At 33.1% G+C, this 18,766-nt stretch overlaps 1 protein-coding gene across 1 annotated transcript in view; it reads left to right on the top strand.

Annotated features, from left to right (window-relative positions):
• Positions 1-16,683: 16,683 nt before the first annotated feature.
• The window catches only part of FAM227B (family with sequence similarity 227 member B), a gene marked incomplete at both ends in the record, with an annotated part of 150,065 nt that continues 147,982 nt past the window's right edge, over positions 16,684-18,766 (top strand). The window contains 2 exon segments of the mRNA XM_079129696.1: positions 16,684-16,867; positions 18,462-18,526. Of these exon segments, the coding sequence (XP_078985822.1) occupies positions 16,684-16,867; positions 18,462-18,526 (249 nt within the window).

The following is an 18,766-nucleotide window of genomic DNA, read 5'->3' as shown; positions in this document are numbered from 1 at the left end:
GTTGAGAAGAAAGTGTATTCATTCTTTGTTGGATGGTATATTCTATATATGTCCAGTAAGTCTAAATTTTGATTGTGTTATTGAGATTTATGGTTTCTTTATTCAATTTTTGTTTGGAGGATCTATCCAGTGGTGAGAAAGGTGTGTTAAAATCGCCTAGTATTATTGTGTTGTGGTCTATTTGATTTCTGGAATTAAGAAGGATTTGTTTGAAGTACATGGATGAGCCAATGTTCGGGGCATAGATATTTATGATTGTTATGTCTTGCTGACTTATGCTTCCCTTAAGCAGGATGTAATGTCCTTCTTTATCCCTTCTGACTAGTTTTGGCTTGAAATCCACATTTTCTGAAATGAGGATGGATACTCCAGCTGTTTTGCTGTGTCCGTGTGCATGGTATGTTTTTTCCCATCCTTTCACCTTTAGTCTATGGGTATCTCTTTCTATGAGATGAGTCTCTTGCAGGCAGCATATTGTTGGATTTTTCTTTTTAATCCAATCTGCCAGTCTATGTCTTTTGATTGATGAGTTCAGGCCATTAACATTCAGGGTCATTATTGTGATATGATTTGTATTCCCTGTCATTTGACTCATTTTTGTTTTTTGACATGATTTGCTTTCTCCTTTACTTGGCTATTCCTTTAGGCTAGTTCCTCCCGTTGCTGATTTGCATTGTTGTTTTTCATCTCTTCCTCATGGAATATTTTGCTGAGAATGTTCTGTAATGCCAGCTTTCTTTTTGTAAATTCCTTTAGCTTTTGTTTATCATGGAAGGATCTTATTTCATCGTCAAATCTGAAAGTAAGTTTTGCTGGGTATAAGAGTCTTGTTTGGCATCCATTCTCTTTCAGGGCTTGGTAAATGTTGTTCTAGGCCCTTCTAGCTTTTAGGGTCTGGATTGAAAAATCTGCTGATATTCTTATTGGTTTCCCACTGAATGTAATTTGATTCTTTTCTCTTGTGGCCTTTAAAATTCTGTCTTTATTTTGTATGTTAGGTATTTTCATAGTAATGTGCCTTGGTGTAGGTCTGTTGTAATTTTGTATATTTGGAGTCCTGTAAGCCTCCTGTACTTGGTTTTTCCATTTCATTCTTCAGATTTGGGAAATTTTCTGATATTATTTCATTGAATAGATTGTTCATTCCTTTGGTTTGTTTCTCTAAGCCTTCCTCAATTCCAATAATTCTTAAGTTTGACCTTTTCATCATTCTTGTAGATTCTGTTCATGATTTCTTACCATCTTCTCTGTTTGGTCAACTTTGGTTTCAAGATGAAATATTTTGTCTTCAATATCTGAGGTTCTGTCTTCCAGGTGTTCTATCATATTGGTTATGCTTTCTATGGAGTTTTTAACTTGGTTTATTGTTTCCTTCATTTCAAGGATTTCTGTTTGGTTTTTTTTTTTTTTTTTTTTTCAGTATCTCTAACTCTTTATTGAAATGATCTCTTGCTTCCCATATTTGCTCTTTTAACTGTTGATTGGTGCGATCATTTAATGCCTGCATTTACTCTTTCATCTCTCGTTTGCTTCCCTGATTGTTTTAATTATGTACATTCTGAACTCCCTTTCTGACATTTCTTCTGCTGTGCTGTCATTGGATATTATTGATATAATATCTAGGTTTGTTTGGGACATTTTCTTCCCTTGTTTTCTCATATTGGTCACATGTCAGTGGGACTCTAAAATATTGCAGATTTCCTCTATTGGCTTATAGTGTCCCTGTAGATTTCCAGTATATCACTTCCCAGCGTTCAGTAGCCTGAAGTCTTGGAGGAACTTGATAATGCAGTGCTTCTGAAGAAAGCTGCCCCTAGCCCGCTACTGGTTCCAGGACTTGGAGCTGGCTCTGTGCAGAAAGGCTCTCACTGGGCGGTCTGCTCCGAGAAGCTGGCCGTGAAAGGAGCCTGCCGCTGGAGGGAGCAGGGCTGCTTGGGGAAGTCCCTGGCTGCCCTGTCCTGGTCCCTGAAGCTCCCTGAGGGCCGGTGCTCGCTGCTGGCTCTGGGATTTGGAGCTGGTTCTGTGCAGAAAGGCTCTCACTGGGGGTCCTGCTCCGAGAAGCTGGCCTGTGGAAGGAGCCTGCCGCTGGAGGGAGCAGGGCTTACCTGGGGAAGACTCTAGCTGCCCTGCCCTGCTCTGAGAAGCCACCCCTACCCGGTCCTGCCACCCTGGCCGAGCTTCACCCAGTGGGGGAGACTCACCTCATGGCTCTATTTTAGTCTGAGTCTCTCAATGCCTCCCCTTCTTGAATCCTGGGTTCTGGAGTGACAGGAGATGCAGTCACCCTCTAGTCTGCCATCTTGGATCATCCTCCCTGCTTCACTTTTCTTGCTAAGTATTTTGGCTATTCTGGGTCTCTTATTTTTCCCAGTGAGTTTCACAATTCCTTTTTCTAGTTATATAAATAATGTCATTGGAACTTTAATAGGAATTGCATTAAATCTTTATAATGCTTTGGGTAGTATGGCCAGTTTGACAATGTTAATTATGCCTATCCAAAAGCATGGCAGATCCTTCCATCTTCTAAGGTCTTCTTCAAATTCTTTTTTAAGTGTTCTGTATTTTTTATTGTAGAGGTCTTTCACCTTTTTTGTTAGATTGATTCCCAAATATTTTAAGTTTTTTATGCCACTGTGAATGGCGTAGTTTTCCTAATCTCTCTTTCAGTGGATTCATCATTGATATGAAAGTGTTTGATTTATGGATGTTGATTTTATATCCTGTTACCTTGCTTAATTCATTTATTAATTCTAGAATTTTTCTGTTAAAATTTTTTTGATCTTCTAAATATAGAATCATGTTATTGGCATGCTATTTGTATTCCTTTAATTTCTTTCTTCTAATTGCTCTAGCTAGAGTTTCAAGGACAATTTTGAATAGAAGAGATGAAAGAAGATATCCCTCTCTTGTTCCAGGTTTGGAGGGAACGCTTTCAATTTTTCTCCATTTAGAATGATGGTGGCCTTGGGTTTAGCATATATGGCTTTTATGGTATTGAGGTATGTTCCTACTATCCCTATTTTTTCTAGTGTTTTGAACATAAAGAGTTGCTGTATTGTGTCAAATGCTTTTTCTGCAACTTGAGATGATCATATGATTCTGAACTTTAAGTCTATTAATGTGATCAATTACATTTATTGATTTCTGTATGTTGAACCAATCTTGCATCCCTGGGATGAACCCCACCTGATTATGCTGCACTATCTTTTAAATATGTTTTTGCATGCAATTTGCCAGAATTTTATTGAGAACATTTGCATCTGTGTTCATCAGGGACATTGGTCTAAAGTTTTCTTTCCTTGAGGTGTCTTTGGTTTTGATATAAGAGTGACACTAGCCTCATAGAATGAGTTTGGAAGGGTTCTCTCCTTTTCTATTTCATGGAATAAATTGAGGAGTATCGATGATAATTCTTCTTTGAAGGTCTTGTAGAACTCAACTGAGAATCTGTCTGGTCATGGAGTTTTCATAATTGGTAGACTTTTGATGGCATCTTTTATTTCATTGGTTGAATTGATCTGTTTATATTGGGTATGTCCTCCTGATTCACTTTGGGTAGGTCATATGTCTCTAGAAATTTGTCATTGTCTTCAAGATTTCCTATTTTATTGGAGTATAAATTTTCAAAATGGTTTCTGAATATCTTCTGTATTTCAGTAGTGTCCATTGTGATATTTCCTTTTTCATCACAAATTTTAGAAATTTGAGTTTTCTCTTTCTCTTCATTAGCATGGCTAAGGGTTTATCAATTTTATTTATTTTTCAAAAAACCAACTTTTGTCAATTTTTTGAATTGCTTCTTTCATTTAAATTTCATTGATTTCAGCTCTGATTTTAATTATTTCCTGTCTTCTACTGCTTTTGGTTTTGATTTGTTCTTCTTTTTCTAGGGCTTTGAGATATAATTTTAGGTTTTTTGTTTGTTGACTTTTTATTCTTTTAATGATTGAACTCAATGCAATGATTTTTCCTCTTAGCACTGCCTTCGTAGTGTCCCGAAGATTTTGGTATGTTGTGTAGCAATACTCATTTACATCTAAGTATTTTTTAATTTCATCCCTGATTTCTTCTGCTATCCATTGGTCATTCAATAGCATAATATTTAGTCTCCAGGTGTTGGAGTAGCTTCTATTTTGTATTTTATTATTGATTTCTATTTTCATTCCATTATGCTCTAATATAATACAGGGTATTATCTATGTTTTTTATATTTGCTAAGAATTGCTTTGTGGCATAAGATATGGTCTGTTTTAGAGAAGGATCCATGTACTGCTGAGAAGAAAGTTTATTCACTTGTTGGTGGATGTAATACTCTATATGTCTGCTAAATCTAAATTATTGATTGTATTATTTAGTTCTTTACTTTCTTTGTTTTGTTTCTCTTTTGGGTGAGAGGGGTATATTAAAGTCTCCAGTATTATTGTGTTCTGGTCTATTTGATTCTTAAAATTGAGAAGGGTTTGTTTGATGTATGTAGATGCTCCACTGTTTGGGGCATAAATATTTAGAATTATTATGTCTTGTTGATATATAGTTCCTTAAGTATGAAATGTCTTTCTTTGTCCTTTCTGATTTACTATGGCTTGAAGTCCACTTTATCTGATATAAGGATAGAAACCCCTGCTTGTTTACACAGTCCATGTGAGGGATGTTTTTTCCCATCCTTTCACCTTTAGTCTGTGGACATCTTTGTTTGTGAGGTAAATCTCTTGGAGACAGTATATTGTTGGGTCTTGTTTTTTAATCCAATCTGATAATCTATGTCTTTTGATTGATGAATTTAGGCCAGTAACATTAAATGTTATTATTGAGATATTATCTGTATTCCGGGTCATTTGGTTTATTTCTAGTTTTTAATTTGAAGTAATTTCCCCTTTGATTGATTATTCTTTTAGTGTAGTTCCTCCTTTTGCTGGTTTTCACTTTTTTTTCCCATTTCATCTTCACAGAATATTTTGTTGAGAATATTCTGTAGTACAGGCTTTCTAGCTGTGAATTCTTTTGACTTTTGTTTATCATGGAAGGTTTTTATTTCATTTTCAAATATGAAGCTTAATCTTATTGGATATAGAATTCTTGGTTGGCATCCATTTTCTTTCCAAGCTTGGTGTGTATTATTGCAGGACCTCCTAGTTTTGAGGGTCTTGGTTGAGAAATCAGCTGAGATCTGAGTTGATTTCCCCTATATGTAATCTGTTATTTTTCTCTCATAACCTTTAAAATTCTATCCTCATTTGTATGTTAGGTATTTTCATTACTAATGTGCCTTGGTGGTGAGTCTGTTGTAATTTTGTACATTTGGGGTCCTGTAAGCTTCTAGTATTTGATTCTCCATTTCATACTTAAGGTTTGGGAAATTTTCTGATATGATTTCATTGAAAAGATTGTACACTTTTTTATTTGTTTTTTTATTTATACAGATTGCATTTTGATTCATTGTACACAAATGGGGTACAACTCTTCATTTCTATGGTTGTGCACGATGTAGATTCATACCATTCATTTAATCATACATATACATAGGGTAATGAAAAGATTGTACACTCCTTTGGTTTGTATCTTCACACCTTAGTCTATCCCAATAAATCTTAAATTTGATCTTTTCATGTTATCCTATAAGTCTTGGAAGCTCTGTTCATAGTTTCTTCACATCTTCTCTGTGTAGTCAACTTTATTTTCAAGATTATATATTTTGTCTTCATTGCTTGAGATTCTGTCTTCTAGGTGGTCTAATGTTAGTGGTGCTTTCTATGGAATTTTTAATTTGTTTTATTGATTCCTTCATTTTGAGGATTTCTGCTTGATTTCTTTTCAGAATCTTTATCTCTTTATTGAAGTGAGCTTCCACCTGAAGTTTCTCTGATTTCACTCCTTACATCATCCTTTATATCAGGGATAAGTTTAACTATATACATTCTAAACTCCTCTCTTGACATTTCTTCTACTGTGTTGTCAATGGAGTCTATTATCAGAGCATCTTTGTTTGGGGTGCTTTGTTCCCTTGTTTTTTCATGTTATTTGTGTGTCTGCCCATATGGTAGTGCAGTTCTGAGGCAGTACAGTTTTTACCCTGTGAACTTATGGTGTTCTTGAAAGTTTCCAGTACCTCATCCTGAAGGGGAAGAAACAGTAACAGCACACAATGCAAACAATATACAGCCTTAACTCAAACAGCTCATATTAAGATGTCTGGAATTTTGTTGCATTAAACAGAAATGATGTGTTCAATTATTGTCTACAATATAAACAGTACGTTTGCAAAGGGTTTACAATTTCAAATGGTGTACAAAGAGAGAACAGAAGTGGTGTAGGATGTGATGTTTATGTGGAAGGAGGGGAGAGGATAGAAGTAAAAAAAAATATAGAAAGAATGAAAGAGGGATTAATAGAGGTTAGTTGTTAGGAGAAAAGAGAGAAAGAGAATCCAGGGACACAGACAAGTGAGAGGAAAAAATATATATATAATGTAAAGATTTAAAAAATTAAAAATAGAAGAAAGTACAACTAAAAGAATACATAACAAAACTGTAATATACTATTCAGACATCCCAGTCCTCAATAAACTGATGCATAAAAAATACTTGGTTTCCAAAATGGTAGAAATGTGAGAGAAAAAAAGAAAAAGCAAAGAAGAGAGGGGGAAAAGAGAAAAAAATCTTGACGAAAAATTGAACAATTTTTTCTGTCAGAGTTCAAAAGTTTCTCAACTTCCCTTCTCAGCAGTTGGGTGGTGTTGTCTGTGGTTTGATGCTAGCTCCACCCTCAGGATGTTTGTGGTTGCTATGGTAAGAGGGTTAGTCCTGGAGGTGGAACTCCTGGAGGCAGGATGTAGGCTGAGGTATGCTCTTCACTAAGAGCCTATTGGTCTGGAGATTTTAAGTCAGCACATTTCCAATGCACTGAAATTGCCTGTTCACAATGGAAGATTTCACGCCTGGAATCTCTTATGGATTCTACATGTGTGATGTAGGAGTTTGTTCTTAGCCCACTACTTTGCCTAAGAACCCCAGGATTCCTGGTCTCTGAGTCAGTCCTGCAAACCACCAGATTGGAGGGGAGGGGAAAGCCAGGTGAGTTTCCCAGCCAGTATTCCCCTGTATCAATCTCTCTCTCTCCTTGATTTTTCTCCTGGTCACTTAGGCACACTCTCTGTCATGTGTGGGTTTGCCCAGCTCATTTTTCATGCCAGACTTAGGTCTTCCCAGTAATCAACTCTCCCAGCTGCTGGCCCCCAGGCTGCAGCTAAAAAATAGTTCCTTCTGCTGTCCTCTGAGCATGCCTCAGAAAGAAAGGGCAGCTTCCCTCTTGTACATGGATACTGTGCAGCACAGCTTACAGCTTATGTTTTTTCAAGCAGTGTCTCTGTTCTCTAAGCTCTCTGTATCCCAACACACCTCAGCCTTCCCTAGAATGGGGTTCCTTTAATTCCTTTATTACTTTACTGTGTTCACATAGGGACTGTTCTGGTTTGCACCTCCAGCCCCTGTTGGCAGCTGTGGGGCTGGGGATCTTTCTCCCTTATTTTATTATGCAAGATCTCCTGAGTCTCCAATGAGTTTTGAGTGTCCAGTATTAAATTCCAGAAAAGACCCCCATTTCTTGATCATTCACCCACCTTTTTGAAAAGCTGCCTGTTTTTTTTTTTTTTTTTTGTTCATGCCATAGATCCTCCAGGGAAGTAACCTCCCTATTCCACCATCTTACCAGTATCCCTATTTGATTTTGCCCTAATAACTTCCTTCCTTCTACTGACTTTGGAGTTGGTTTGTTCTTCTTTTTCTAGGTCCTGAAGGTGCATTATCACATTGTTGATTTGGGATCTTTCTGATTTTTTTATGTAAGCATTCAAGCTTTAACTTTCCTTTAACAACTGCCTTCATAGTATCCCAGAGATTCTGGTATGTTGTATCTCTGTTCTCATTAGATTCTTGTAATTTTTCAATTTCTCCCCTTATTTCATCTATTTTTCACTTATTGTTCAAAAGTGTAGTGCTAAAACTACATGTTTTTGTATTTCTATTAGTTTTCCTTGCTTTTGATTTCTAATTTCATTTCACTATTATAAGATGCAAGGGATTATATTGATTTTTTTATTTACTAAGAATTGTTTATTACCTGAAATGTGGTCTATTTGTTAAAGGAGTCATGAGCTACTGAGAAGAAAGTATATTTGGCTGCTATTGAATTAAAATATTCTATAGATAGAATATGTTATGTCCACTTGGTTTATGATATTTATAGGTCTTAAGAGTCTACCAGTTTTGTATCTGGAAGACCTATGTACTGGTGAGAGATGTGTGCTGAAATCAGCAATTATTATTATATTGGGGCCTATCTAAGTTTTTACATGAAGTATTGATTGTTTTATGTAAGTAGAAGTACCAATATTTGGGGTATAAATATTTATTATCATTATATCTTCTTGTTGGAGTATTCCCTTTACCAGTATGAAGTGGCCATCTTTTATTCTCTGATTATTTTTGGTTTGGTGACTGCTTTGTAAGATATAAAGTAGCTACTTAGGGGCCCCATTTGCATGCCATATCATTATCCATTTCTCTTTCAACCTGTGGCTTTCTTTACCTATAAAATGAGTCTCTTGCAAACAACATATAGTTGGGTCTTGTTTTTTAATCCATTCTGCTAGCCTATATCTTTTAATTGGAGCATTGAAACCATTTTCATTTAGTGTTACTATAAGGAGATGTTTATTAATTCCTGCCATTTTGATTCATTTCTAATGTTTCATTTTGTCCTAATTCTCATTTGCTTATCTACACTTCTAATGAAAAATTTCCATACTTAAGGTTGGGAGTTTGTTTTTAATTTATCTGTGTGTAATATTTCTTTCTGAAGTATTTTTTTAGTGCTCTCTTAGTAGTCATGAATTCTGTTTATGATTATCTTGGAATGTTTTTCTTTCTCATTCCATTCTCAAGGATAGCTTTGCTGTACATAGCAATCTTGATTGGCAGTTATATTTGTTATGTGCTTATAACACATCTTTCCAAGTCCTTCTGGTCTTTGGAGTTGTACTGAGAAATTAGTAATTCTTATTAACTTACCTAAAGAAAAATAGAGAGTAGAATATTAAAAACAAGACTTCCTTGTCTGCTGCTAAAGGAGTTCAAGCAGAGTCTTCATTAATGTTATGGCCCCCCTCTCCTCTTTTAAAAATTTGTTCTTTTTAGATACACATGGCAGTAAAGAGAAGAGTGTATATGGACATATTATATATATATATATATATATATATGGAGTATAACTTATTATAATTGGGATCCCATTCTTGTGGTTGCACATGATGTGGAATTACACTGGTCATGTATACATATATGAACATAGAAAAGTTATGTCCAATTCATTCTACTTTCTTTCTTATTCCCATCGTCCCTCCCTTCCCTTCATTCTCCTTTGTCTAAGCCAGTGAAATTCTATTCTTCCCCTCCCCACCCTCCCTTGTGGTGGTTTTGCATCCACGTATCAGAGAAAACATTCAGCCTTTGGTTTTGGGGATGGCTTATTTCACTTAGCATGATATTCTCTAGTTCCATCCATTTACTAGCAAATGCTATAATTTCAATCTTCCTTATGGCTGAATAATATTCCATTGTGTATATATATAACACATTTTCTTTATACTTTCATCTGTTGAAGGGCACCTAGGTTGGTTACCTAGCTTGGCTGTTGTGAATTGAGTTGCTATGAACATTTATATGGCTACATTATTATAGTATGCTGATTTTAAGTCCTTTGGGTATACACTGAAGAGTGGGATAACTGGGTCAAATTGTGGTCCCATTCCAAATTTTTAAAGGAATCTCCATACTGCTTTTCAAAGTGGTTGCACCAGTTTGCATTCCCACCAGCAATGTGTAGTAAACCTTTTCCCCTACATCCTTGCCAACATTTACTGTTACTTGTATTCTTCATAATTGCCATTCTGACTGGAGTGAGATGGAATCTCAGTGTTGTTTTGATTTGCATTTCTCTAATTGCTAGAGATTAAAAAATGTTCAAAAAATATAAGGCTTCCCCTTTAACTCCTCCACTGGGAATATGAGGGATTTCTTCCATGCCAATTCAGATTCCTATTTCTGAACTTATTTTCTGCTCATATTGAAAATTTGCTGTACTACTTTCTTTCTTTCTTTTTCTTTTCTTTTTTTTTTTTTTTTTTTTTTTTTTTTTTTTTTTTTTTTTTTTTGCTGGACTACTTTCTGATTTCTTTAACTCAAAGGATTTTCTTTTGTCTCATTGGAGGGGATCTTCCCTTTCCCCACTTAACCATCACTCACAAGTTGCTGCTGATGTCTGTTGGTTTTAATTCTATTTTAATTCTATAAACCAATGTTTTTGGTTTTATACCTTGTTGCTAGCTCTCTGGGTTGCCTACTGATGTTTTCCCACAGTTTTTCTACTTTAGTTTGCAACTGCAGACTTCTCTTGGGAAACTGCTGTGATATTGAGTTCCTTTGATGTGCCATTTTCATTTCCTAATATATATTTTTAAATATCAGTTATGCAGTTGTGGAAGACATAGAAATTCAAGAAAATATGTTTATATATATATATATATATATATATATATATATATATTTATGAACATTTGGTTCCTTTCAGTAGAGTCTATGTTATAGCCATTTTCTTGTCAATACTCTATTTTTTTCACGTTTAAAATTTTCTAGCCCTGTACAGACACTTCTATATACTTTTACCAATATAAGAATTTTGTCCCATGTATTTAAACTTTAAGGAAAATATGACAATTATACTTATTTAGTTCATTTATCCATGTGCCATAGCTAAGACTTACAGGTAACCTATGGAGGTGTTACAACAATATTACTTGACAGTTGCATCAGAGTGAAAAATTCAGAATTCATTTTCATGTTGAAAGCACCAGTTTCTTTGTTATATATAACTTCTAACTTCATCTGGAGTTTCTGGGATTGCTAATGATTTTTCTCTTAGGTCCATACATTTTCAAATGTGAAGGTTAGATTTGTTTTGCATTGAGATAGGTCATGTAAGGGTTAATAGACCTAAGTGTAGAAGACAGAAAAGGTGGCTTTATTATGAGGTATGTTCATATTTTGAGTGGAGTATCAATAATTTGCATCTATTTTTGTTTAAACATAAAAAGAACTACTAAACTATTGACAATGGAGTTTCAGATATATCTTTTTAAACATCTATTTTATATTCTTGTATTTGTTTAAATGAGTTTTCCCCCAATGTTTTGAGAAAGGGTTGCATTTACGAGCAAATAGAAAATGGAAACATTTTTACTTTATAAAAGGTTATTTCAATAATTGTGGTAGAGTCAAATATTTTAAAGTACTTTTATGACAAACTTCTTTCAATTTGTTTGACTTAGGTAGTGATGAAAATGTGCTGCAGACTAATAACGTTTGAGGTTTTATAATGTCAAAAGAAAATGACTCGTTCAAATTAAGCAAAATTCAACAAATAATGGAGACGTTTGGATTATATCATTATACAAAGTCACTGTAAATTCAAGAATATAGTCAAATTCAGAATATTCTAATATTTTAATAATGGCTCATAAATAACTTTCAACTCCATTACCAAAGTTAAAAACAAAAATATTAAATATAATTACAGCTACAATAATTTATTAATAGATAACCAATACATAAATATATGATTTGTATTGGTTATGTATATAACCAATACATAAATACGTAAATATATAATATGTATTGATTACATCAATAGCATAAAATGTAGAAGGGGAGATATTAAATAATTTGCTATAATCTCAAAATATAATGTAATAACTATAAGATAAAGAAAAACATGGTATAGATACACAAGAGATAAAGAGAAAGAACTCAATGCATACCACAAGGAGAAAGTAATCAAATCAAAAGGAAGATAGTAAAAGAAAAAAATGGAAGGAATATAAATTATGCATTAAGTGAATTAACAAAATGATAGTAGTAAATCTTTACATATCAATAATTACTTTAAACATAAATTAATGCAGTTCTCTTATCAAAAAATGTAGGTGGTAAATAGATTTTTTAAAAAATACCAAACTATGTGCTTCCAACCGTGTACACATAGTGCCTTTAATGGCATTCAGATTGAAACTGAAGAAATGGGAAAAGACATATTATGCAAATGGTAATCAAAAAAGATCAGGGTGGCTATAATGATATCAGGAAGAAAAAAAGAGAGACTTTAAGTTAAAAGCTGACAAGAGAGATAAAGTTCATCATATAATAATAAAGGTTTAAATTCCTCAGGTGAACATAACTAAAAATATGTATGTATCCAAAATATAAACTTAAAATAAATTAACCCAACTGAAAGGAGAAATACATAGCAAATGATAACATTAGAAGATTCAGCATCCTGCTTTCAAAAATGGATAGCTCATTCAGAAAGAAATTCAATAGGTAAACAAAACTTAACACTATAGACCAAACAGACCAAATAGGTATATATAAAATATTCTGTCTAAGAGTAGCAGAGTATACATTCTTCTAAAGCACTCTCCAGAATAGATCAAATGTTACATCACAAAAGAGATATTAACAAATCTAAGGTTGAAATTCTATCAAGTATTTTTTTCTACTCATGATAGAATGAAATTAGAAATTAGTAACTGGTAGAAAACTGGAAAATTCACAAATATGTAGAAATTGGATAGTAGATGTTTTTAATAACAAACAGACCAAAGAAGAAACCAAAAGGGAAATTTAAAAAGATATCCAGGGGCAAATGAAAATGGAAAAACAATATGACAAAACTTATGAGATGCAATCAAAACAGTTCTAAGAGTGACAATAATAATAAATGCCTACATTAAAAATATACTAAATATTGTGATACCCCCTTCTTCATTCTTCCTGCTAAGGATTGCTTTAGCTATTCTGGGTCTCTTATTTTTCCAAATGAATTTCATGATTGCTTGCTCTATTTCTATGAGGTACATCATTTTAATTGGAATTGCATTGAATTTGTATAGCACTTTTGGTAGTATGGCCATTTTGACAATATTAATTCTGCCTATCCAAGAACATGGGAGATCTTTCCATCTTCTAAGGTTTTCTTTAATTTCTTTCTTTAGTATTCTGTAGTTCTCATTGTAGAGGTCTTTCACCTCTTTGGTTAGAACTTCAGCTATACTACAGAACAATAGTAACAAAAATGGCATGGTATTGGCACCAAAATAGACAGGTAAATCAGTGGTGGAGAACACAGAGACAAACCCAAATAAATACAATTTCCTCATACTAGACAAAGATGCCAAAAACATACCATGGAGAAAAGAGCCTGTGCAACAAATGGTGCTGGGAAAACTGGAAATCCATATGCAGCAGAATGAAACTAAACCCCTATCTCTCACCCTACACAAGACTCAACTCAAAATGGATCAAGGACCTTGGAATCAGACCAGAGACCCTGCACCTTATAGATCACCAAAGCTAGATTGTGGAAACAACTGAGATGTCCTTCAATAGATGAATGAATAAAGAAACTGTGGTATATATACACAATGGAATATTACTCAGCCATAAAGAATAATAAAATTATGGCATTTGCAAGCAAATGGATGAAGATGGAGAATATCATGCTAAGTGAGATAAGCCAATCCCAAAAAAACAAAGGCCGAATGATCTCTCTGATAAGCGGATGATGATACATAATAGGGGTTGGGAGGGCGGCAAGAATGGAGGAAGAATGGATTGTGTAGAGGAAAAAGAGGTGTAGGAGGGGTGGAGGGAAGGAAAAATAACAGAATGAGACAAACATCATTACCCTATGTACATGTATGATTACACAAATGGTATGTCTCTACTTCATGTACAACCAGAGAAACAAGTTGTACCCCATTTGTTTACAATGAATCAAAATAAATAAATATTATTCACTCATGAAGAAGAATAAAATTATGACATTTGCAGTTAAATAGATGAAGCTGGAGAATATCATGCTAAGTGAAATAGCCAATCCCAAAAAAACAAAGACCAATTGTTTTCTCTGATAAGTGGATGATGATACATAATGGGGTAGGGGTAAGAGAAGAATGGAGGAACTTTGGATTGTGTAGAGGGAAGTGAAGGGAGGGGAAGGGATGGGGAAGGAAACATGGTGGAATGAGACAGACATCATTACCCTATGTACATGTATGATTACACGAATGGTGTGAATCTACATCGTGTACAACCATAGAAATGAAAAGTTGTACCCCATTTGTGTGCAATCAATCAAAATGCAGTCCGTAAAAATAAAATAAATTAAAAAAGGAAAAAAAGGAAAAGCAATTAAGAGTCATTAAACAATAGATTGATAAAAAGCATCCATACTAACCAAAGAAACATATAGATTCAATGCAATTCCAATGAATCTTTATTCACAAAAATATAAAACCAATTTAAAAAAAAATATATTACCAAAGAAAGTTTGAGCAAAAAGAACAAAGAAGGCATCATATTACCCAACTTCAAAATGTACTACAAAGCTATGGTAATCAAAAAAGAATGTCACAGTGGCAAGAAAATAGACACATAAATCAGTGGTACCAAATATCCTGGAAATAAACCCATGTATTTATGGGCAATTGATTTTCTTTTTTTTTTTAATTTTTAGTTGTAGATGGACACAATTCTTATATTTTATTTTTTTAATGTGGTGCTGAGGATTAAACCCAGTGCTTTACACATGCTAGGCAAGTGCTCTACCACTGGGCTACAACCCAGCCCTTGATTTTCAACTGATTTTCTAAGGATACATAATGTAAAAAAGACAATCTTCAATAAATGGTGTTGGGACAATTGAATGTTCACTTGAAGAGTGAAATTGAACCCTATCTCTTGCCATATACAAAAATCAACTGAAAATGGATTACAGACTTTAAAATAAGACTCGAAGCTATAAAACTACAAGGGAAAAAAAAAAAAAAACAATGGGGAAAGCTGCATAACCATGGTGTGCACAATGGTAATTTGGATATGACCCCAAAAGCACAGACAGGAAAAGCAAAAATAAACAAATGTGATCACATCAAATTAGGAAGCTTCTGCACAGCCACAGAAATAATTAACAACACGAAGAGGCATTTCTACAGAATGACAGAAAACATTTGCAAAACATACATCTGATAAATGATTATATGAGGAACTGAACTTGGTAGCAAAACAACCTGATATAAAATGGGCAAAGATATTTCTCACTAGAGGCATACAGATAGCCAAGAAGTTCATGAAGAGGTGTTCAACATCACTAATTATCAGGGAAATACAAATTAAAACCATATTAGATGTTACCTCGCACTTAATATAATGGCTACTGTGAAAATACAAAAAAGATAATGTGTTGGCAAGAATATGGGAAAATGGCAACTTTGGAGAGTGCTGTTGGGATTGTAAATTAATAGAGCAATTGTGGGAATCAATACAAAAAAGTAGAACTACCATATGGTCCAGCAATCCTGCTTCTAGATATATCTTCAAAGGAAATGAAATCTGTATGTTAGAGATACCTGCACTCCCATGTTCATTGCAACATCATTCACAAAAGTCAAGATATGCAATCAACTTGTGTCCATCAACATATGAATGGAAAGAATATGTGACATGTATGTATGTATTTTTGTGTGTGCATGCACGTATATACCCATATAACGCAATGGAATATTATTCAGTCTTATGAAAGAAGGAATTCCTGTCATTTGCAACACCACCAATGAACCTAGGAGACATTATTCTAAGTGAAATAAATCAGGACCCAAAACACAATTACTGCATTCTAACTTACATGTAGAATTCAAAAAAGTGGAACTCATAGTAGCAGAGAATAGAATGGTGATTGCCAGAGGCTCATAGGAGGAGTGAGATAAATGGGTTCAAGAATAAAGTTTGGGTTAGGATGAGTATTGGACAGCATGGTGACGCCAGTTAATGTGTATTTGCTGAGAGTAGATCTTAAAATTCCTTACTACAAAAACAAGTCAATATAAAACCTATGTGAGTCAATGGATATGTTAATTAGCTTTACTTTGGTAAAAAATTCACAGTATATACATATATCAAAACATCATATTATATATCATAAATATGTACATTTTTGTCAGTTATACCTCAATAAAGTTGAAAAAAATGAAAAGTAAGAAAACTGCCTCCAAATCTTCCTCTTCTCTCTCACTAAAATACTGAGAAACTACTTTAGATCCAAAGGGACTAAAATGACACAAAACCTAAATATAATGTATGATTCTGAACTTTATTATTTTTCTATAGAATACATCACTAGTTCAAGTGATGAAATTTGAATAGAGTGAGATTAGATAAAAACAATATATTTATGCCAATTTCCTGATTCTGATGTTATATTGTTATTTTGTAGGAGAATGGGGTGTTTTGGGGGAAAATGAAGGCTAAAAGTATTAAAGAATGATGCCCATAAACAACTTATTTTCAAATTATTCAAGATACAAATTTTTGGAAAAGCTCTTGTAGCTTCTCTGAAGTATTTGTTCCAATTTTTCTTTAAAAATTTAATAAGACAATGCTGTGAAGTAAAATCTGCATCACTCACTGATTTGAACTCTATTATTTAAATTTATTTAAAATGATTTAAATTATTTCCTCTCCATTGGCAGGATTGTTGGCCTAGGGAAGTCCATGTGAAAAATGATAAATATGCTCACATTCTGAACAAAATAAAGAAGATAGTTCATTTACTTCAATTTATACACATCTCTGGAAAAATGTCCCTCAAATATTTGAAGCAGCTCTGAACATGGAGTCAAGATTAAAGGAATGTTCACTTCTTTTGCAAGACCATGCATCCAAAATATTTGAGTGTAACAAAGTTATTTGTGAAAAAACAAGTAAGCCTTGTTTTTTTTACATAAGTAAAGTCATGGTATATGTGTCTGTGTGTCTATTGGTCTATCTGCTGCCTCTATATGTGTTCTCATAAAGAATGGAATATAACAAGAATATCTTAAAATATAAAATATATCTTAAAATATCTTAAAACAAGAATATATATTTTAAAACCTCTTCATTTTAAAAAGGTCCAGTACAGATTTTTAGCTGAACATAAACATGTAGTTTCAAAGATACTAGGACAGAGTCTAAAAACAGTTATGAACCTTATAAAGTTAGATGGAGATAGCAAAATATCAGAGAAACATGGACACAAGATTGTATTAACTGATGTTAAGAGTAACAAGCAAATCAGCAAGAGTCAGGATAGAAGAACATAAATTTCTAAAACTGAAAATAAAAGGGATTAGAATTGATCTACATGGGGTAGGTTAGATTATATAGAGTATTTAGAATTCAGTGTGGAATAAATGAATGAGTAAAAAGCATTCTGCAAGTAATGATAATGATAATTTTTCCTTTTTTGGAATTTGTGTACTTTTCTTAATGAATTGTGTTGATTAATACTTCCAGAATAATTTTAAGTATTAATGGTGGTTCTTATCTTGATTTAATGAACAAACTTGTCATATAGAAGTCTTAAAAATGATGACTCTGGTTATTATAAAGTATTTTCTACTTTAAATAAATATGTTTAGTTATATATTTAGATATTTAGTATTCTGTTTTGACCTTAGATTTCCCAAATTCTGAGAATGTTTAAATATACTATTGAATTCACTATCTTAAGTTTTCATCTTGTTTTGTTAAAATTTTATCATTTTTTGAATTTATACAAAATTTATACAAATTTGAATTTATACAAAATTTATATATCTTGTATATATATATGTATATATATATCTTAGGTGTATGATATGTGGAATGTGAGTATATATGTACATATGTACACACTGAGTAATATACATATATATTCACACAGATGTAAATATACATATACACAGTATCTATGTGTGTATGTATATATATACACACACACAAAGCTTATGTGTGTATACACATTCATAAATTCTTTTCTTAAATAAAATATCTACAAATACACAGAAAATAGGAACATATCGCTTCAAATGTTCCTCCTGATTTGAAAATAATTATTATTTTATATATATGTATATGTATTCATTGTCCTCAGTAAATATAAGAGATATTATATTCAAATCTAGGTTATCTAACTTCAAAGCCCCCTTAATCTTTCCAGAGGTCTTGCACCATAGTGTACACTTTAAGGTAATCATGAAATAACCAAATGTAAGTCACTGAGTTGTTTGGAAAAATATGAACTTGTTCAGTAGAGATTGATTGAAGTAAAACTTTAGATACAGAAGTGCAAGTCATAGACAAGTTAGGTGGAACATATGTTTCAGAAAAACTAAAGGAAACAAGATATGTAACATTTCTAGTTATCTAGTATTATGCTTATGTAAATCATTAGTTGATCTCAGTGAATAGTTTCACATATAATTTCTTTAAAGTATTGAAATTTTTCATTTCTATAGGATACGCTCACATGTTTTGAATTCTCCTTTTTTTAAGATTATGAAAAATTGGAAAAATACAAGGCATTTATAGAGAAGTACCATACACACAAAAAGATAATGGTATGATATTTATGTTTTTATTATTCTTCAAATATTGTATGTTCACAGAAAAATATAAACACAATAATTTCACAGATAATCACTAATAATAACATTTAAAAATTATTCTTTTAGTCCTTTGTTATCTACCAACTATCTTTGTGTTTTAAACAACTAGCTGGACTCATCTTTTCATACTCAATTAGCATTGACCTCTACACATCACTACAAGTTATTTGAAGATTCATTTTAGTGTATAAA

The sequence above is a fragment of the Sciurus vulgaris genome (assembly GCF_902686455.1).
Source record: "Sciurus vulgaris genome assembly, chromosome: 2".
Lineage (NCBI taxonomy): Eukaryota > Metazoa > Chordata > Mammalia > Rodentia > Sciuridae > Sciurus > Sciurus vulgaris.
This window is presented reverse-complemented; position numbering and strand designations above follow the sequence as displayed.